The sequence below is a fragment of the Camelus ferus genome, chromosome 12, assembly GCF_009834535.1.
Source record: "Camelus ferus isolate YT-003-E chromosome 12, BCGSAC_Cfer_1.0, whole genome shotgun sequence".
NCBI classification, from domain to species: domain Eukaryota; kingdom Metazoa; phylum Chordata; class Mammalia; order Artiodactyla; family Camelidae; genus Camelus; species Camelus ferus.
The window spans coordinates 36,541,884-36,563,481 of NC_045707.1; the positions used below are offsets into that span (position 1 = coordinate 36,541,884).

The 21,598-nt window shown below is 40.2% G+C and overlaps 1 protein-coding gene across 2 annotated transcripts in view; it reads left to right on the forward strand.

The window, feature by feature from the left end:
- Window positions 1-21,089, forward strand: part of BPIFC (BPI fold containing family C) — a 48,321-nt gene extending 27,232 nt beyond the window's left edge. For both annotated transcript variants that reach the window (XM_006189667.3, XM_032493379.1), the window contains 9 exons: window positions 1,450-1,541; window positions 2,550-2,726; window positions 3,907-3,960; window positions 4,918-5,088; window positions 5,690-5,757; window positions 16,355-16,397; window positions 17,860-17,923; window positions 18,686-18,762; window positions 19,587-21,089. In XM_006189667.3, the coding sequence (XP_006189729.1) occupies window positions 1,450-1,541; window positions 2,550-2,726; window positions 3,907-3,960; window positions 4,918-5,088; window positions 5,690-5,757; window positions 16,355-16,397; window positions 17,860-17,923; window positions 18,686-18,762; window positions 19,587-19,709 (869 nt within the window). In that variant the 3' untranslated portion in view covers window positions 19,710-21,089. The remainder of the gene's footprint in view (window positions 1-1,449; window positions 1,542-2,549; window positions 2,727-3,906; window positions 3,961-4,917; window positions 5,089-5,689; window positions 5,758-16,354; window positions 16,398-17,859; window positions 17,924-18,685; window positions 18,763-19,586) is intronic.
- The last annotated feature ends 509 nt before the right edge of the window (window positions 21,090-21,598 follow it).

The following is a 21,598-nucleotide window of genomic DNA, read 5'->3' on the forward strand; positions in this document are numbered from 1 at the left end:
AGTCACTTCATCTCTTGTTTCTCATCACCGTCTATGGATTAAACCAAACATGGGATGCAAAAAGTGATGTACCTTCCTCTAGAACAGGGAGGAAGTCATCATATCACATGGTGGTGGTCAGGAAAGCAGCGCTTCTAGGTCAGGCTGGAAACCAAAGCTGTGCACCACTGCATGTACAACCTGCCACAGACTCAGAAATCTACGCTTCCTGCAAACCCTACCTATTGTCCCCTGGTCCCCTGGACTTCTGCTTTGCTTTGAAAATGATGATACCAAAAAATGAATTAAATTAGTAGCATTGTGCATGAGAATTTTCTTGGCCTCTCCAACTTAGGGAATTTTATTCCTGTCTGTCTATCTGTCTTTCTCTTTAAAAATTATTTTTAATTACAACTGTAATACATACTCATTGTAAAAATAAAGTTCTAATAATGATGTAGAAGGCTGTCACATAGGACTTGAAAGTGTCTCATTATACTAACCTGATATAGTTAGCTTTATATTGATAAGTGACTTTTGTTTGTCTAATTTCCTTTTTGGAAAAAAGAAGTATATATGCATTGTATATGTGTGTGTGTTTGTGTGCATGCATGCATAAAAAGACTGTACACCGATATTTTAACTAATGTTTCTCTCAGAGCAATGTAATTAAGAAGAGTTTTTACTTTCTTTGACTTACCTACTTTTCCTGGGTTCTGAAAAATGAGCATGTATTACTTATGAAGTAGGATAATGGTTAATTCTTGTTTTAAATAGTAGAAGATTAAAAATTATATTGTTCTGGAATGGACCTAGAAATTATACTAAGGGACGCTAAGTCAGACAGAGAAAGACATATATGTGGAATCTAAAATATGATACAAATGAACTTATTTACAAAACAGAAACAGACTCACAGACAGAAAACAAACTTATGCTTACAGAGGAGAAAAGGGATGGGAGAGAGAAATTAGAAGTTTGGGCTTAGCAGATACAAGCTACTATATATAAAATATATGAACAACAAGGTCCTACTGTATAGCACAGGGACCTATATTCAACATCTTGGAATAATCTATAATGGAAAAGAACATGAAAAAGAATATATATATACATATATATGTAACTGAATCACTTTACTGTACACCAGTAACTAACACAACATTGTAAATCAAGCTATACTTCAGTAAAAATAAATAAATAAATAAAAATAAATTAAGTTAGAACATGTATGAATTAGTTAGCTACTAAGAATATTTAGGAACTGAGAAGATACTCAACAAACCTCCTAAATAAAAGCCAATCCTGAACTATTCTATAAACTGCTTGAAGAGACTTGTATTCTGGTTGAAATGAGTAAATATAATACAACAATAAAAAAAGTTATACTGTCCTGGATAAACATTAACAGTGTGTTATTCTATGTCTTTAATGAATGTAAATTTTCTTTTTTCTTTGCTTGTTATTTAGTTTTTACCAAGATTGACAACTATACTCTGCTGGATTATTCCCTAATCAGTTCTCCAGAAATTACTGAGAATTACATTGAACTGAACTTGAAGGTAACTTTATCATCACCAGAGTCCTAATCTTGACTATCAACAGTCAGTATTCAAGGAACAAATATTATTTGCAGAAAAAAAGTATTAACTACATTCTCTTCCAATAATTTAATTTTCTTTCAAGCAATTTTCTTGTGTTTATGCTCTTTTAAAAGACTCTTGAACATTTTCTTGATTGATAAATGACTGAATTACCTAACATATCCCTGCCTTCTTCAAGAAAAGCATCATGGTGTCTGCCTCTGGGAGTAAGGTCTGAGGCTGGAAGGCAGCAAGTAGAATAGTCTGCATTTATTAGAACTCACCAGATCAGTAGATTGTAACTATTGATACTTCTATTCCTAACTCTATAGTTAGTCAGTTTAACTGAGGGCTACTGACCTTTCAGGACCATTAGCATATGATAATGATGTCTGCTGATTCTGGAAAAGTGATTTAGCTGTGCTTTTGCCCCAAAGTTAATGTCATTTTTTTAATGCATATTGGTTTATATTTTAATCACTCAAGAGTCATTAAAATCAGTTAAATGTTACACAAGACACCATTTTGTAATAACAACCTATAGCTAATAAGGGCAGTATTAAGAATGCCACAAAAAATGCTTTGAGCCATTTAGAGTCCTGGGTCCTTCTGAGTCTTTCTATGATGCCCCCGATGCTCAACAGTCATGGATTTTGACATCTCTACATGGCACCTCAAGAACTATTCAGAGCTGTCCCCTCCAGCAACATGTACCCGCCTTCCTTTCTCTGAGAAGAGGACCAACAAGGAACCTCTCACTGGATTACACCCCAGGGTGGACAGACACACTCAAATACGCTCAAGAAGTCATCAGAGCTTTGAAACATAGTCCCTACCCAATTAAGGAGTCAGAGGATTCATGGTTTTTTTCATCCCTATTGAGTTTCTTGAGTTTTCCTTATTCTGACTTGAGTGGTCTGCCTTCTTCAGTCCTGCACGTGTGAGTCTTCACCTGATACACTGGTCTTTCTTTCTGTTTTCCCACAGGGCGTATTCTACCCACAGGAAAACCTCGCAGATCCCCCCTTCCCATCAGTTCCTTTTGTGCTCCCAGAGGGCAGTGACTCTATGCTCTACATTGGAATCTCCAAGTATTTCTTTAAATCTGCATCCTATGCTTATTTTACAGCGGGGGCTTTCGGTGTCACTCTCACCACGAAAGAGGTGAGGAGAGTTAATGGATGAGGACAGTCAGCACCAATATTTAATATTATTATAAGTATCCAATTATGAGGTTTTTTATGTCATAGTCCCTATTCCTGTGCCTTTGTAGACTATCACTCCCAGCAGGACTATGAATGAAGGGATTGTGGAATGAATGTTGCTGTTAGTTGGGGAGTTGTTGGGTTTCCAGTTCTGCTAGTTTCAGTTTTTTTAATGATACTGGGCCACTGTTCTAGACTGATCTTAAATAATGCCAGGAACCCCCTCCACTACTTATTACCTGTGACAAATACCTGTGAAAATCTGGCAGTTTCAATGTACTTAACTTCTCTGTGCAAGAGTTTCATCATTTGGAAAATGGGAATAATAATAATTCCATACTCATAAAGTTGTTATAGGTATTAAAAAGGTTTAAATATATATAAAGCATTCAGACCAGTGCCTGCCACAGAGTAAGTGCCCCGTAAGTGTTCATTACTATTATTATTATCATTATTTGTGGTAGGCCAACATAAAGATTTCTCCTGTTGGTAATTGCAGCTGACATCTACAGTGACCAGTAAATAGCATAGATGCCCAATGATTCTCTTTGCCATGCCCTCCCTTTTATAATGAGAACACTCTCCCTCCAGTCAGTCAACCACAACTTTTGCTGAGCATCCCTCATGAATCTTTTCATTCTCTGGGTCTTAATTATACAGGTAATTGTAAATCTTATGTTCGAAATACTGATGGCAACACCAGATACCATAAATGCTGAGAATTAGACACTTTTAGCTTCAGACTTGAAAACCATTCATCTGTGAAGATAAATTACTTATATAACATATGTCTCAGTAATCTCTGAAAATGAGGAAAATAACACAAGACTTACTGTTAACCACTGTAAAATGTTTACACATGGGTCATATATGTATAGCATACACTGTGTTCCCAAGGTTAAAAGGCACTTTCTGAAAAGCAGTGTAACTTCCTGTGTGACCTAGGGCAGGTCACGTCACTTCTCTCGGCCTCAGATTTCCTGTGGTTGGGCTATAAGATGATCGGTGACCTTCAAACATTAGGCATTTTGGGGGCAACAGCTTCATGATTTATAAAAACTGTAAGGAATGCTATGTTTTCCCTAAAAAGACAACCCTGCTAAAAACCTTATAGTGACATGATGATATTGATGTTTCAGATTTCCAACCATTTGATTCAAAACTCTCAAGGTCTTGGCAACGTGCTTTCCCGGGTAAGTGCACAGGGTTTGACTCCTTGATGGTGTATTTGGTTTCATTGCAGTTACTTCTGGAATACTTGTAGGTTCTTTTTTTTTTTTTTTTAATTTTTTTTGGCAGAGTGTGAGGAGGTAATTAGGTTTATTTATTTATTTTTAGAGGAGGTACTGGGAATTGAACCCAGGACATCACGCATGCTAAGCATGCACTCTTCCACTGATCTATACCCTCCTCACTGTAGGTTCTTTATATTCCTTTTTGGTCCAAGCTGGAGTCCATATTTCCATTCTTAAAGAGTTTTTTCTTTTAATCAGAGATCCACAAATATTTACGGAACAGTACACATTACTAGTAAAGACGTTGTAAGTTCACAAAATAAATCATCTGTTCCTTCCATAAGGTTCCACCACACTTGAAATAATTAGCTTAACTGGGAAAGGAAGGAATAGTGCCCACATCTGTGACTTTAGTAAAGCAGCTGTTAGTATCATGCTGTCACAGCACCTGAGTATTAAACAGTAACTGAAAGGCTCAGGTTTGCCCTGGAGGACAAAGGTGCTCCCGTAGCATCTTGGGTTTAGAAGAAGGATCTTGAGTCAGACAGATCTAGATTTTAATCCCAGTCCTACGACTTACTCACCTGGAACCTTGAGAAAATTACTTAACCTATGACTCACTTTCTTCAGTTGTGAAATGGAATTCTGATAGAACCTGTCTCAGGGATTTTCGTGAAGATTAAATGAGATAATACTGAAAGTCCTGACATGGTGCCTGACATACTGTATGTGTTCAGTAAATGTCAGCTGTTATTATTATTATTTTGCTATTATTGGTATTATTATTAAAGAGTTTTTTTTTCTATTCTGATTGCATGATGTAAGATTTAATCACCACCAGCCACCCCAAATTTATGGTTTCCCCTCTTCAACTCATGACTCCCAATCTCTGTTTCCTTCCCTGAATGTGGGCAGATTGCAGAGCTCTACATCTTGTCCCAGCCCTTCATGGTACAGGTCATGGCAACAGAGCCTCCTGTGATCAATTTACTACCAGGTAACTTCACCCTAGACATCCCTGCCTCCATCATGATACTCACCCAGTCCAAGAACTCGACTGCTGAAACCATCGTTTCCATGGACTTTGTAAGTCTACAGGGACTGGAGGGCTCCCATGGATACCAGTCTGGTTCCTGTGGTAGACTGCCTACCAGCAGGGCCTATTAAATGTTGGGAGGGGTGGAATATGATATATCAACTAGGGGTGAGGACAGGGTTGATACTTCAGTTAGGGGTGAGGAGACAGGGTAGGTATGGGAGGCCAGTGCTCATACCCCCAAACATGTAAAATAGCTCTCCACCCTTCTCCGCTTCTTGTGTGCCCTTCCCCCTGCTTCAGTTACATTGATAACCAAATTTCCTTTTTTTCTCGAAATAAGTCAATCGAGATGGAATTCGCGTTTATTTGAGAAGACGATGACCAAATGCAATCCAGCAGAAAATGACTGGAACAATGAACATAAGCAAAATGTCACACACACACATACGCAGTACATGGAAAAGAGAGATTGGGAGGAAAGAAAACATAATTTAAAGGAGATCTTCAAACAAAAATTCTTTGTAGATAGTCAGTATCTCCTGGGATGAGAGGGAAATTGAAGTTTATGTTTCCACTGCAGGAAATTTATTAGTGGCTAAAATGGACAAATTCAGTCATCCTAATAATGAATGCTTTTGTTGTCCTCAGGTTGCTAGTACCAGTGTTGGCCTGGTTATTTTGGGACAAAGACTGATCTGCTCTTTATCTCTGAACAGGTAAGCTCAGCTTTTATGACTGTGGGATAGTAGTAATAAGTGAATCAACTAGCGACAAAGTGAATGTTAGCAATTCAAGTGAAGTTACGGTAGACAGAACGTGAAACACTAAAGCACTTCTCCTGTGATAGCCCAGGCAATTTCAAAGTATGGGCCTAACTGAAAATTGTGCTATGACGTCTTTTTCTTCCCATTAGACATTAGACAATATTCAGATAAATTTGGCAATAAAATAATTGTAAGTGTAATTCCATAATATCAATTCTCATTCTGGTGAATATAAGATAAAATTCCTCTCCAACAAATTCAGAATGGATGCTGTTGAAGAAAGAACATGAAACTTTGAAGTCACAGAATGAAATTCCAAATCCCTGCTCCCTGGTTCCAGAACCATGATCAAGTCTGTTAACCTCTTAGAACCTCAGTTTCCTTATCTATAAAATAATGAAGTGGGACAGAATCATCTGTTACCTTCAGGCTCTGACACTCTGACCCCATTACTAGAGTACAGAGTTTAACACCTTGCCCCACGGCCTGGCTGGCTCCCGCGTGCGAGCCGTGCAGTGTGAAAGGGCTTGAGCGGGTCACATACACAGATCACTGAACACTAACTGCCACTGCAAAGCCCTTTTTCCTCAGCCCTATAAAGCCAATAGTTGCAGCCATGAATCAGACTTCCTGGAGCAGGGAGGATATACAGAATGATCAGGTGGGTCAGACTAAATCTGTGAAATGAGGAAGAGGAAGCTATAAAAACAGACAAAGAAAGCAGAGTCTGAAAAGAATGGGAAACCAACAGAGGGGGTAAAGTAAGTCAATCACTGTAAGTCAACTTGATGGTTAGAAAGACCCTTGTAGAAACATGGAAAATATTTTCAATAAAGCAACATTAAGTGGAATAAGCAGAAAACAGAACTGCGTAAACACAACGGTCAGCTGTGTAAAATAGCTTTGCATCTGGACAAGGAGGTGAATTACAGATGAAGCATGGTGTCAGACTATGAGATTATGAGTCAGTTGTTTTCTTCAAATTTTGTTTATAACTGTTGTTTTCCCAATAAAGGGAACAGTAGAAACAAAAAGTAATATGGTTTCCCAGAGGTAAAAGATTTTGTGAAGGCTTTTTCCTCAATGTCACCCTGGCCTTCACAGCAGGAATGGTTTCTCCACTAAGCTCAATGGCAGTGCCCAGGGCCCGCAATACTTTAGGGGCCCATGAAAATGTTTTAATATACTTTAAAATAGGAATTTTTTAAAAATGAAAACAATCTTGACTGGATTATGCTTATCTTTATAACAATACAGTCTTCAGAGATAATCTTTAATGTTTATTTTTTAATGGAGGAAGGGCTCCTGAAGGCCTCGGGCCCCCAGAAGTCATAATGTGGCCTTCTTTCTAGAAGATCAAGGCTGATGAAATTCTGAACCTCCATGGGTAATCTTTAAGGTGGCAGATTTAATCATTGAGACGATGGAGCCAGAGAGCAGGAGATGAGGATGGAAAGGTCGGAAGGTGAGGAGCTGGCAGTAGCTGAGCAAAGCCGGGAGAGAAAGGAGAGAATTAGAACATGGTTTGCCTGAGTGGCAGGATCGTGGGTACAGGCAGGACCTCCATCTGAAGACTGAGAGGAAAGGGCTAATAGGAAAGGGGAGGTGGGAGATGTAGAGTGATGGGGAACACGGGGCAGGGCTGCTAACTGAGGCGGCAAGCTCTGAGAAGGCAGAAACATTTGCACTTGAGCAGGGGTCTGGTGTACTGGCAGGATTGGAAGAAAGGATTTAAGAAGGATGGGACTTCAGGCTGTGGCAGGCAGGTAGGAAAGAATTTAAGACATAGAGACACCAGGTTTGTTTCTCTGCTTAAATTGGGTTGACCCTTATCTCCAGCATTCCTCCTACTCAGAAACTGCACGTTCAGTGGGCATTATGTTTATATATGGGAATAACTGGAAAAATTGATGATAAATTCACATCATCCAAAGAAACATTTGAATCCATTCTCTGGCTTCCTACGGTCCACAAGTCTGCTTTGACCTTGTGAACACAAGCCTGAAATTAGGACTCCTGCCTACCTGATGTCTCCTCCAGACTCCCCTGTGAATCCCTTCAGAATCATGTGCAGGGGAGGCATCCTGCTCCCTGAGGCCTGAGTTGGGTCTCAGCAGGACCAGCTGCATAATTTGTGAGGTCCGGTGCAGACCCCTTGTTCAAAAATCATGAATTTCAAGATGGAGACAGCAGGGCATTAAACTGGGCACTGCACAGGTTGTGTGTGTTTAGTCTGAGGGTGGCTCCCACAGCAGGTGCAGCCTGCACACATCAGGCAGTGAGCAGACTCGGGGCAAGGCAGGTGGGCCTGGCATCACTCAGGCCTCAGGCAGCCAAACCTGGAAGCAAGACTGCAAAGGAGCAGAGGCTGTGTGGAAAGAGCAGCCTTAGCCTTTGGCAGCGAGAGCCGTAGCCCCGCCTCCCACACAGGCCGGGGTTGCCAATGCCTCCACTCCTGGGCTCTGCTTTTCAGGATGAGCTGGTTTGGTCTTAGGTGACAACATAGAGACACAGCAGGAAGAGGTGTAAAGTGGGTGGGGAGCCGTGAAATACCTCTGAGAAGACCCAGGGAACATAGGGTCTCCAAAGACATCTCCCCAGAACACCACAGCCTTTCTAACCATCCCCTGCCTGAGTGTGTCTCCTTCTGGAGCTGCTTAGGGCTTCTACACAGACATGAGATGCAGAAATCAGAGGCAAATCCAGGGTGGTGAGTTTAGAGAGGTGATGAGATCACTGGCTTTGGAGTCAGGCTAGCTGGTTCAGATCTCAGCCCAGATTTACTAGCTGTGATGTTTCAGACAAGTTGCTTAACTTCTCTGGGCCTCAATTTCTTTCTCTATAAAATAAGGATATAAGAAAACCTACTTCAGGAGGTTCTGAGGAATACATGAGTTAATTCATGCCAAGTGCATGTTGAGTGTTCAAGAAATATCCACTATGGCTGTTATTTAAAATTTGGGGGCTGGCCTCAGGCAAGGGAAGGATGTGCTCAATTATACTAGATCATTTCTATTCAGAAAACACTTCACTCCTCTGTGTCCTGCCCAGTGATAACTATTAGAGAAATAGCATTTGTTCTACTTTTTATAACTACTCTTTATTAGTGAGCCTTTACTATCTGCTGGTCCTGTACCAAGCACCCCACATATATTACTTCATTTAAATCTCATAGCCCTGTATCTCCAGGATCTGACACAGTGCTCAATAAATGTCTATAGATTGAATGAATAGTCCTGGAGGTAGCTTATTATCCCTACTTTATGGTTTATAGAGGTCAAATAACTCAAGTGTTGACCAAAATAAATGGACTGCCAGATATCTCTCCAACAAAGAAGGGTTTAACTGGGATCCACAGAGAATTGCAGCTCAAGGTCTGCAGGTACAGTGAGCCACGTGCAAGTCTCCACATGGCAAGGGAAGGAGAACCCTTTTAGAGAGGGGAAAGGGAAGTTGGGCAGCTATAGTAAACCAAGAGTGCATGGCTTTTCTTTAGCTGAGTCCTTGCCAGGAAAGAGGAGGCATTTTCCTTCTTTCTGTTGGGCTCTGCTGTTATCGCAGGGTGTGAGAGTTCCCCTTTCTGGTCTCCTGACTCTATTTAATTGAGCTTTCTCTTTACTGATAACTTTTTACACAAGTCAGAGTATTGAATGGCAAAGCCAGAACTTGAACCTAAGAGACTCTTCCAAGCTGTGTGTGTTTGTGTATCTACTACTTTATACTGCCTTTGATGCGGTGAGTAGCTAAGACTTAGAAAATGAGGCTTAGATCTACAACTTACTAATATCCTTGCCTAGAGGAGGAAACCCACAAGCAGGGAGTCATGCTAAACTGAAACAGGCAGCATGTCCTTTCTCAATGTTAAGTATTGATAGGAGAAGAGAAGATAGTGGCATTGGGTGTCCTGAAATGGAAAATTCAGAGCCCTTTTCTCAATGCATGAAGGAACTGAGTGAGGGAAAGAATAAAGAAAGCAAAAGCTGGGAGTACTTGTAATAAACTTGACCTCTTTGGATCTGTCCAATTAAGAGCACAGGCTCTGGAGTCAGGCATGTCTGATTTTTAACTCTGCCTGTCATTTGCTAGTTATGTGACCTTGAGAAAGTTAATTAACCTCTCTAAGTATCAGTTTCCTCCTGAGAAAAACAGAGCACCTCTGTAGAGTGTTGTCTGGGTAGAGGTGAGAGCGTATGAAAAGCATAGCGCCCAGCACATAATCAGCACTTAAGAAATATTTGCTACTACTAGTAGTAGTATTTCATTCTCTCTCCACTGTAAGATCAAAGTTTGACCAAATAAGAGGGAGAAATTGGTCCCAAGGGACAAGGGAAGGCGGGGGGAGGGGACGGTCTTAAAAGCTGTGGAGTTGGCCCTCAAATTCATAAACCGGATCTTACAGCTGTTTCTACATTTGAAGCTTTTGTTCCAAACACAGTTCTGTTTGGAGGTAGCTCCAATCCTGGTTGATCCACGTAGTAGGCATCGTTGAGACTAATTTAGAGACCAGATTAAACAGCACTTTCCCTTTTACAGTCTTCCATACAGATGACTTAATTCTAACCTTTTTTCTTAATCGTATACAAAGCTCAGTGCAATCAAATGTTCGTTATTGTTCAGCCATTAAGAGCTTGGAAGATTCTTTTTAATATTCCCATGATTGAGGATTTGGATGCTTCCAAAATGCACCCACCCCACTACTACACATACTCACTCACACACACAAACACACACACACTCACGTGCACACACCCTACAACCCCTCCCATGCAGCACCATCAGAGAATGCAAATATAGCTGACTACAAACAGGAAGAGTCACCACCTAACTCCACTTCTCACAGCTTAGGCAGATAAGCATTTCCCAACGTGAGCCATCTGGAGAGAAACCCAGAAAGGAAAACAGGTCTGGGAAGAATGGCTTCAGTTTCCGTTGGAATGGTGCTTGGACAGGTCCGCAGAGTTAGGCTTGGCAACTGGGCTGACCTCCGTCTCCACCCTCCCTCCAGCTACTGTTGAGGCCAGGGCAGAGGAATGCCACAGCCAGGAGCCCCCATCTGAGGAAGAACCCGAATGACTTCTTCCCCTTCTTCCAGACTTGTTGGAGGCACTTCTAGACTGCAGGCGGCAATGAAGTTAAGACACTGGGGAACTCTTTCTCATCAAGAGGGTCTTTTAATTCTGGAACAGTCTCAACACGTTCTTCCAAACTTTCCATCATTGAATTAAATCCACAGCCTAGGGTTTTCTAGCTCTTCAACTTCCGGTCCTATCTTTCAAGCCAGGCAATCTTACCTCCCAAAGCTCCCCTAAAATAAACATTCTGCTTTAGCTGGCTCACCTTCAAGGTGACCTCACTTCTAATAGACACTCTCCCACCCATCCCTTATCTGCTCACTTATCCATCCATCTCTTCAGTGAGAATTTGTTGAGTGCCTGTTACGTGCTCTGCACTGTTCTTCATACAGAAAGCTGAGAGAAAGACAATGGTTTCTACCTTCCAGGTCCACAGCCTGGTGAGGGGGTAGCACTTAACATGCAGTTATAACACTGGGTGCTAAGGGACATGTAGTATACAAAGTGCTTTGCTCAAAGGGCAGTTTATTTTCCTGCCATATCACACACACACACACACACCTCCAACCCACCCTGGTCTCATCACCTTTTCACATCTTCTCAGGATCCCTGCAACAAGTAGTACATGCTGTAAACCCACAAAGAAACACCTGAATACAGGCTGCTTTGTATTGTTCTCTAATTGCTTCCTGTACACAGAGCTTCTCTCCATCCCTCATAAATATAGATATAAATAAAATTCTTCACATTGCCTAGCACATTACCAAGCATAGAAGGAGCACATGGGAACTTCTGGGCCTGCCAGTCTTTTCTCCATACTGCAGCCAGAGTGATCTTTACAAAACACTGACATCCTCCCCCTTCTTAGAAACCTTCTATAGATTCCTTTCTTTTTTGATAAATGTCAAAATTCTAACATGGCCTGAGAAACCCAGCCTGATCTGTCTCTCTAGATTCATCTCTAATGAATCTCTAATTAGGCACTCTCTCCCTAACTCTCTGTTTTCTCCAAGGGGCCTTTGCAACCTCCACCCAGACCCCTTCCCTATTCCTTCCCCATTTTGCCTTTTTAATCCTGCTCATCCTTCATATCCAAGGACATAGCCCTTCCTTGGTAACCTTCATGCATCCACCAAGTTAGATCAGGTTCCATTGTCATTTGCATCAGTGAACTTATTTCTTTCCTGTAGACTGTTATCTAACCTGTAATTAAACCTTCGTCAGTGTCGTTATTTGGATGATGTCTGCCTCCCTAGTAGGCTGTAACTTACATGGGATCAGTGGCTGTGTTTGGTTTTTCTTACAACTGTATCTCTGGTACCTGTCCTAGGGCTACCGTATATTGGATGTTCAATAGATACCTGTGGAAGGATCAATGAGTAAATGAATGAACACTAAGTGCTAAGTGTCCCATGTTCTGTACTCAGTCCTAGGAATACAAAGGGAATTAAGACTGGATCTTTACCCACAAGGAGTTTATAGTCAGAGAGCAAAGAAATAAGCAATTATTATAGGGGATTGAGTGCAGGGATTGATTTTCAGTGTCTGCCATGGCCATGGGGTTGGAGGAATGGCATTGTGAGTGCCTGTGCTTTGGTCCACTTGGCCTTCATTAAGTCATATTAGCTTTATTGACCCAGATTATGAAGGATCTTTTGCCATAATTTAAAGTTTGCACTTTAGCTCTGGTTTTCAATCAGGGCAATAAACCTTCTCCAAAACTTTAAAAAATAGATTATACTTTTTTCTTATGGTCCCAGCCTTTCTATTAATTTCCTTTTTTAAAAAACTTAATCGAAGTGTAATTGATTTACAATGTTGTATTAGCTTCTTGTGTACAGCGTAGTGATTCAGTTATATTTATATATATTCCTTTTCATATTTTTTTTATTATAGGTTATTACAAAATATTGAATTTAGGTCCCTGTGCAATACAGTTGGACCTTGTTGTTTATCTATTTTATATATAATAGTATCTGCAAATCCCAAACTCCCAATTTATCCCTCCCCACCCTTTTCCCCCCTGCTAACCATAAATTTGTTTTCTATATCTGTGAGTCTGTTTCTGTTTTATAAATAAGTTCATTTGTGTCATTTTTTAGATTCCACATATAAGTGATACCGTATGGTATTTTTCTTTCTCTTTTTGAATTACTTCACTTAGTATGGAAATCTCTAAGTCCATCCATGATGCTGCAAATGGCATTATTTCATTCTTTTTTATGGCTGAGTAGTATTCCATTGTATAAATATACCACAACTTCTTTATCCAGTCATCTGTGGATGGACATTTAGGTGGTTTCCGTGATTTGACTGTTGTAAATAGTGCTGCTATGAACATTGGGGTGCATATGTCTTTTTGAATTAGAGTTTCCTCTGGTTACATGCTCAGGAGTGGGATTGCTGGGTCATATGGTAAGTCTATTTTTAGTTTTTTAAGGAATCTCCATACTGTTTTCCACAATGGCTTCACCAAATTACATTCCCACCAACAGTGGAGGAGGGTTGCCTTTCTCCACACCCTCTCCAGCATTTGTTGTTTGTGGACTTTTGAATGACGGCCATTCTGACTGGTGTAAGGTGATACCTCATTGTAGTTTTGATTTGCATTTCTCTGATGAATAACGATGTTGAACATTTTTCTTGTGCCTTTTGGCCATCTGTATGTCTTCATTGGAGAAATGTCTGTTTAGGTCTTTTAGGCTATACTTTTATATGTCTGCAAGGAAGGGCCATTTGAGCTTCCTTTCTCCCCAACTACTCTGTGGTTCTGTAATAAAAATTAGCTCTTAGTAGCAGGGCTTTAAGTAACAGGTTAGGAGCCAGGCAGAGAACAAAAGGAGTGAAGTTGGTCGCCACCTAGTGGTCTGAGTTGAGCCTGTGTATTTTTCAGAACCAGGAGAGGAAGAGTTTGTTCTTGGCTCCACCTATTTCTCTGCAGTTAGTGAGACTTGTCCATTAGTAAACTAACCTGCTAAATATGCCTAGAAACTAGGAGATAGATAGAAGTAATATGGCCTTAGTAGGAAAGGATAGTTGGTTCCTGGGAAACTCAGGTGGTCATTAAGTTACCAATCATGGCTTGGGGTTATGATGAAAGAAAAGAAAGGAAACTCACAAGTTTGTTCCACATTTATGGAAGCCGAATTTCTAAACTGCTCTAGATTGTCCATCACATCCTTGTCAGAATTAACAGCCTTTCTGGATTTTACTCTTAGCTGTCACTTTGAAGAAATCTCAAAACCTAATTCCTACTGACCTGATATTGGCTGATAATAAACTTACCTCTTCCATGAATATCTGCTCATTAAATGTAATAACAGAAAGATTCCTAGAAGAGGTAACACCTGAGTTAAGTCTTCAGCAATTAAAATGAGTTAACCAAAGAGGAAGAGGAAAGGCAATTCTAGAAGGAGGGAACAGCATGAGCAAAGCAGGGAGGCCGGAAGTATCATAAAATATGCAAAGAAATACCTCATAGTTGTGTCAAAATCTTTATGGCCTTATCCACTCTAATTTTTGGAGAATCCATCCTAAAATATATTGCATATATTCAGATGCATTCCACAGTAAATATAATTTATATTTAACTTTGAGTCATGTTGAGTTAAAGTGACTGATGGCCTTAATGTTACTTGCTGTAGACATTAATTTTAATTTTTCAGGACTTTTTGGTAATGAGTTTTGAAGCCCAAATACTTTAACCTCAGATATCTAGTACCTGATAAATACATAAAACATGGCACTAAGCAGTTCAGAGTTATCAAGTATAAAATTCAAGGTAGAGAATGAGAGAAGAGAGCAGAAAAGCAACTGGGAGCCAGGATACAAAAAGCCTCATGTGCTGTGCAAGTCACTTAGACATTATCACAGCCATTAAAGAATTTTGAACAGGAGAATGTCCTCATCAGACATGTGTGTAACCTAGCTCACTCCAGGGATAGTGTAGAGATGGATTGGAGGGAATCAAGACTGGGGACAGGGAGATCCATTGGAGGGATGAAGTGGAAGTAAGGCTCTAGACCTGGGCAGAAGTGAGCCATTGAAAGCTAAGGGGGGGAACCAAAATGAGGCAATGTCCTAGAAGAGAAGGGAGCTTTGGGATGCTATCAAGAGATCTGAGTTCCAGTCCCAAATCTGTCATTAATGTTCCCCTCTTTGGACCTCAGTTTCCCCAAGTGTAAAATGGGAGGATCCTCCCTGTTGATTACTGTTGCTTCACATTTCTCTTACTATTGCATCGAAAACCAAGTGTGTAGTATTGGGAGGAGTACCTATGGATCAGCCCTTAGAAAAATAGGGAAAGAGGCAATCTTGGCCTTTAGCTTTCTCATGAAAGCTCCCCACAGAGCATCAAGCATCAAGACAGGCTATGTTGGGGAGATGGAGGGGTTCCCTGCTACTGGGACCTACATCAAGGGTTCTGTTAGTATTTGACAAAGACTACCAAGGACATTAAGTGCTGGCCTAACTGTTAGCATTTCTTCTTGTAATAGTAATGACATTGATAGAGTGCTAAGGATTTGCTAGCCACAGTTCTAGGCATTTTATGTGCATTATTTCATTCAGTCTTCACTATGGTCTTGTAAGGTATGTACCATTCTTATTCATATTGTATAGATGAAAAATCTAAGATCCAGAGAGATTAAGTAATTCTCCATGGTAGGAAGCAGAAATGGGGTGCAAACTCAGGCACTCTGCTGAGTCTCTAGTCTTAAATAACTATGCCCTAGTGCCTTTCATGTCAGATGGCCATCATAGTTAACGTTTCCCTTATGTGTTCTGATGAGCAGCTCAAAAAAATTATACAGGTAATACAGCCTTCTGAGAGGTGTGGCCTCAACTGAGCATAGAACTTGGAGTCAAATAGAGTGAGAGTTGTCATCTGGATCTATCAGCTGCTGACTCTGTGACTTGGGAAATTTACTTCCCCTCTCTGATCATCAGTTTTTGTGTCTGCCAGAGGCGATAACAATTGCATCTATCACAGGGTCATTGTGAAGAGTAAATCTCAAAATATTTGTAAAGCTTCTAAGACAATAGATGTCCTAACAGCGTCATCACCATCATGATCATTATTGTGATATTTGTTAATAAGGGACCAGCTTGACTTGGGGAAGTTATAAGGTTGAGTTCAAAGCAGGAAGACCTAAAAACTGTTTCTTAAGAATGTTCTGCATTCCCAAATGCCAACAGTATGTATCATATAGTAAATGCACTTGGGGAACACATCCTGGTTACAAATCCAAGCTTTTTGCTATTCCTGCTCTGCTTCTGAAGCAACAAATATAGGGGTAAAGATGTAACAGAACATTACGTCCTTACAAGTTTGTGCGGCTTTTTTAAAATAACAGCTTATTGAACTGAAAAAAAAAAGTTCCCTTTCCTTTTTGTTCCTTTCTACTGATACAGTTGTTTTTCAGTCTTCCCTCCTTTAATCTTTTCCTGCTGGGTTTTGTTTTGTGTTTTCTTTTCAGATTCCGCCTCTCTTTGCCAGAGTCCAATCGCAGCAATATTGAGGTAGGAATCAGAGCTCTGAGTTTCCCGTTCAGGGAAAAATGAGAATTCTCCTATACAGTAACTGGGTGATTGTTTTCTGTGCCCTCTGAGTATGGGTTTTAACTTTAAAATTATTTATGTAGCTACTCATCCACCAACCCCATTAACTATTAAACAAAAGGGGAACTCTCCAATTCACTTTTACCTATTCAAAAAGACTTTTAAAGAAACTCAAAAGACCGTTAAGACATTGTGTAATGTTGGGAAAAAATACAGATATTTTCAAGGACATTTCATTTTTTGGATAAAAGAATCCTCTAGAGTTAAACTTAAGATTCAGACTACCAAAGGATGATGCTATATGTGAATTATTAGGCTGTGATTAGGTTTGTTCTTCGAAACCTTTCTACCTGTCTCCTAAAATTAGGTCAGGGCTGATTGTGTAGATGCCTTTGGGGAGGGGCAGCCTGGTGACCTCCTGATTAGAAAAGGTCATCCCAACGTGCACTTGGAAACCACCCCCCTAGGCATCAGGAGGATCAGCCAAATCACTAATTGGTGCCCCTACTCTTGTGCTGCTTATGTTCTAGAGCAGTGATTCTCAACAAAGGGCCAACTGAGGTCAATTTTGCTCCCCACTCCCAGGGACATTTGGCAATGTTTGAAGACATTTTTGAAAAAATGGCAATCGTATATACCAGGCATTTTTTTACATAATATTAACTTGTTTAATCCTGATAACAACCCTTTTAGATTAGTACTATTATCTTCATTTTGTAGTTGAGGACACTGAGGCACAGAGAGGTTAAGGAACTTTCCCAACATCATCCAGTAAAGTAGTAAAAACAAGAGATAAACCTAGGAAGTCACCTCTTCAGAGCCACCCTTGCTAAGCTGCTAAGAGGTTCTTATTCTTGCTAAGCAAATAGGATGGTCAAAAAATATTCATTGAATGAATTGATGTTCATTATAGTCTATTTGTTTTTAAGACCTGAATCTTCCCAAGGACCAGCACTTTGCTGAGATTATACAACTACCATAGTTTATTAAAAATAAATTGGATGTTCCAGTGATGCCATTAACTATAGAGAGTCACATAATACAAGGAAACTACTGTGGTCAGGGTTCCCAATAAATTAATGGAAGACTACTAACTGAGATATCTGTTAGTTGTTCTAGATTGTCTAACCTGGTGGATATCTAAGCTGCCATGTGGTCCCTCTGCATTTGTTGTCACCATGATCTTGTGTAGAGAGGAGCAGAAATGTCCATCCTCAAAGAGGAAAAAAGATTAGGAAACTCTGTAAAATGGTTTCCCACAAAATAGCTTTCAGTGTCTGGGAAGCTAGAACATCTCTATGGGGAGATTCTAATTATTGCTCTCAATCCTGATAAGGTCTGGGAGAGTGCATGTCCAAACCAGGTATGGTACTTTCAAAATGCCCTGATTTAGTAACTGATTCATTTTCCCTTTTCATTTTAGGTCTTGAGGTTTGAGAATATTCTGTCCTCCATTCTCCACTTTGGTGTCCTCCCACTGGCCAACGGTAAGGGACTCCTAGGAAACAATGTGACTCTGACACTGGCTAACTGTTGGGGATTGTCTGGGACTTTCCATCCTGAAGCTTATACTTTTAACGAGTAATTATGAATCCAGGCCAGAATTTACAAAGTTTGTTACCATCTACACTATGATTTCAGAATTAGATATTCCAGGTCTAAGCCTTGTTTAACAAATCTACTTAACAGACGCAGTAAGAATGGCTGGCTAACCCTGGTTGAGTTAAGGAGATTAAAACCACTCTCCTTAGACAGTCAAGTCTCCTTTGGGTCAGCTAGAAATGAGATTATGCTTCCTAGAAGGTGTCTCTGTGGTTCTTATGCAAAGACCACTATCTGGACAGACATGGTTTTAATGAATGACAATCCTAGGCCTTCTCCCTACACCGCAATTATTCACAAACTGTAGCATCTTGAGTTTGGCTTGGTTAAAATATGTTTTATATTAGAGACCAAAATATTCTCAGGACCCACTAATTAAGGTATTTTCAAAGTACAAATTGGATGAGTTGCCAGCATTTTTCTGCCATCCAAATGCACATAATTGCAGGTGCATTTTTATTAAGTAGAGATTAATTAGCCATTCTGTCAGGGAGATGCTAGGGACATATCAGAGAGACTGAAAACACAGAACCAGGAAGAATAGAAAGATTAATTATAAAAAAGCTGCTTGTTAGTCTCTTCCTAAAAAGATTATCAAGTCTTCTGTGCCTGTGCCCAGTTATTTTACATCTTGTTCTATATTTTAGCAAAATTGCAGCAAGGACTTCCTCTACCCAACCCACACAAAATCTCACTCGTCAATTCAGATATTGAAGTTCTTGAGGTAAGGATTATCTTAATTGCCCCATTTCCTTTCATAGCAGAATGTGCCTCTTCCTATTTTGCTTACTTTTTGTTTTATTTTGTTCTGCTTTGTTTTTTCCCAGCCCAAGGAATTTTATAAACAAGATGTTTAGCTCTTAAAGCTCACAATTAACAATGAAAAGCACTTAAACTTGAGTTTAAAAATCAGATTAGGTCTCATTTTCCTTTATAACCAAATTTATTCAGCCCACAGCACAAGAAGATGCACTGGTGTGCTTTATTTCATTCATTCCACAAGATAACCTTTAAGGCTGGGATTCCTAGTCCCATTTTATAGATGAGGAAAGTAAGACTCAGGGAAGTAAAGTGGCTTATGTAGCTGGAAAAGGGTATAGCTGAGATCAGACTGGTTCCTCTGATTCTCTCAGCAAACTTTTGCCTGAACCAAAGACCCTACTCTGGGTTCAGGGATCTGTTGTGAGCTGTCTCCCGGTTAATCATTATTTACAAGCTTCAGAATACCTTGTTTCTTCCTTTCTGATGCTTTTTGGTTTGGGGAGATGGACATAAGATTCTGATGGAATTCTCCAATCCTATATATTACTCTGCACTCCCTCTTTGCTCCCTATGTCCCCTTCTATAATTGACTAAGTCACATAACGTGTCAGTAATCCAAAATGGCCTGTTCCTATGTCTGAGGCACTCACAAAGGGGTCAGGGTTAAGGGAGGATGTGACACAGTAGGACCTGGTAAAGAAACCATGTCCCCCTTACCTCTCAGGCAAACCCAGCATCCTATGGCTGCAAGCGCCCCAAGTTTGATGTCATCTTCTTCCTTTTCAGGATTTCCTTTTGATTTCTACCGACCTGAAGTATGAAACGTCCTTAAAGCAGCAGCCAAGTTTCCATGGTTGGGAAGGTCTGAACCTGATGAGTGGACGGTGGAGGGGGAAGCCAGCCCCTTGATTGTTTGTTTGGAGTCCACTCCAGGAAGTAAAAAGCCCTTAATCCCACAGCTCCTGTCAACCCAGAGCGGGAAAACAGTACACACTGGAATTGTAAAGCCCCTGCAAACTGCTGAAAGTTTTCTGTTTTCAAGCCCTCAGGGACAAAGAGGATGACAAACTGGGTGAAAGAGCTAAACTGGGATGTGTGTGTGTGTGTGTGTGTGTCCCCATCTGTGTGGAGGGTGAACACATATTTGAATGTGTGTTCATGTTTGAGGGCATGTTGTGTATTCCTGTGTCCATAAGATTCTGGGGCCAAGAGTGAGGCATATACTTCCAAGGAGGTATATGAGAAACTCTGAAGTACAGGTTTGTTATCGGTTGTTATCAGTGGAGATTCCTTCAGCCCTTTCAGCTCTCTAGGGTTCCCCTCTCCCTGCATACTTGATTTTATCTTTTATATTTACTGTTACTATCCCATGTATTTAAAATTGTTTTCTATCAATGTCAGCTTTGTCTTTTTATTTGCAAAATTTCCTGCCCCTGATTTTTTAAATAAAATAAGATAGGGGAAAAGGAAGAGAATTTAATCTCCTTAATGTTAACACAAATTGAGGTTGTACAGATTTCTAGGATTAATTTAAAGGGAATATGTTATCTCTCAAGATGTTTCCAGTGAGAAACAGGGTGATCCCAGGAAACTCTGGAAGTTGTATTACTTCTTTAAGTTTTAGGCTGTTTTCCATCCCAAATTAAGTGAAATGGCAGTGCAGAATACTAAACATAGATAATTCATAGTTGATTAATGTTGTTAGAGCACCTAATCAATGGGATAAAATTGGGACAGAAGAGATAGAAAGGGGAACTGGTATGGATAATGTAAGAAATGAACAGAAACCACAAACTTTGCTTTGTGACTGACACTGACAATCCAGTGAGTGAGTGGAAGAGCTGTTTACTGGAGGGCTTACCAAGCCCTATGCTGATTACTTCCCAAGGGTCATTTCACTGAATCCTCACAGCCACTCTGTGGAGATTTATGATCCCACTTCATAGAAGAGGAAACAAAGATTAAAAGAGATGAATCACACAAAGCTGGTAAACAGCAGAGGTACAAATTCAGTTCAAGCCTTTCTGATCCCAAAATCGCTGTTCTTCACATGAGGCAGAACCTGAGAGCAGTTAAAGCTCACTCATTACTGTGAAGAAAAGACACTGCATGTAAAAGCGCGATCATGGAGTACTTAGTCATCAAAGAGGGCTAACCTGGGAAGCCCTGACTATCTATAGGGACTGCGATTTACTTATCTTTGTATTGCTCACCTGGACATAATAGATGCCCCCATCTGTTACGTGTTAGTGGAATAAATGATAAACTGTCACGTCTCATTCTCTGGAATGCTCTTTTCTTTCTTTCTTTTTGGAATGCTTTTTTTCTGACATAAAAGTTATTTAATGTGTATCCACAAATTCATTCTGAAACATTACAAATTTTCCGTAGTGGTATTTATTTTCTTTTTCTTTTTTTTTCCGTAGTGGTATTTATTTAATCTTGTTTTCGGCTGCGGACATCTTTTTCCCCTCACGGCTAGGGGTGTAAACTACCAGCAGTTGTATTCATAAGAATAGTTGGACTTGATCCAGATTCAATGTGCTTTTCAGTGCTGAAAAGCACTTCCAAAACGATAACTAGATCATAGTTAAAACTACTGAATTTAGCTTAGCTTTAGCCTAGAAGAGAATAACTAGTAAATTTCCAAAAATGTAAACACTAGAGGCAGTCTATCTTAACGCCAAAAAGAAAAAAAAGAAAAGAAAAGAAAAGAAAAAAGCGATTTGTGCAACGAGTTTTGAGCCTCGGCTTTTCCCGTCGCCCGCCCTGCCGCGAAGCCGGTCGCGCCTGCGCGT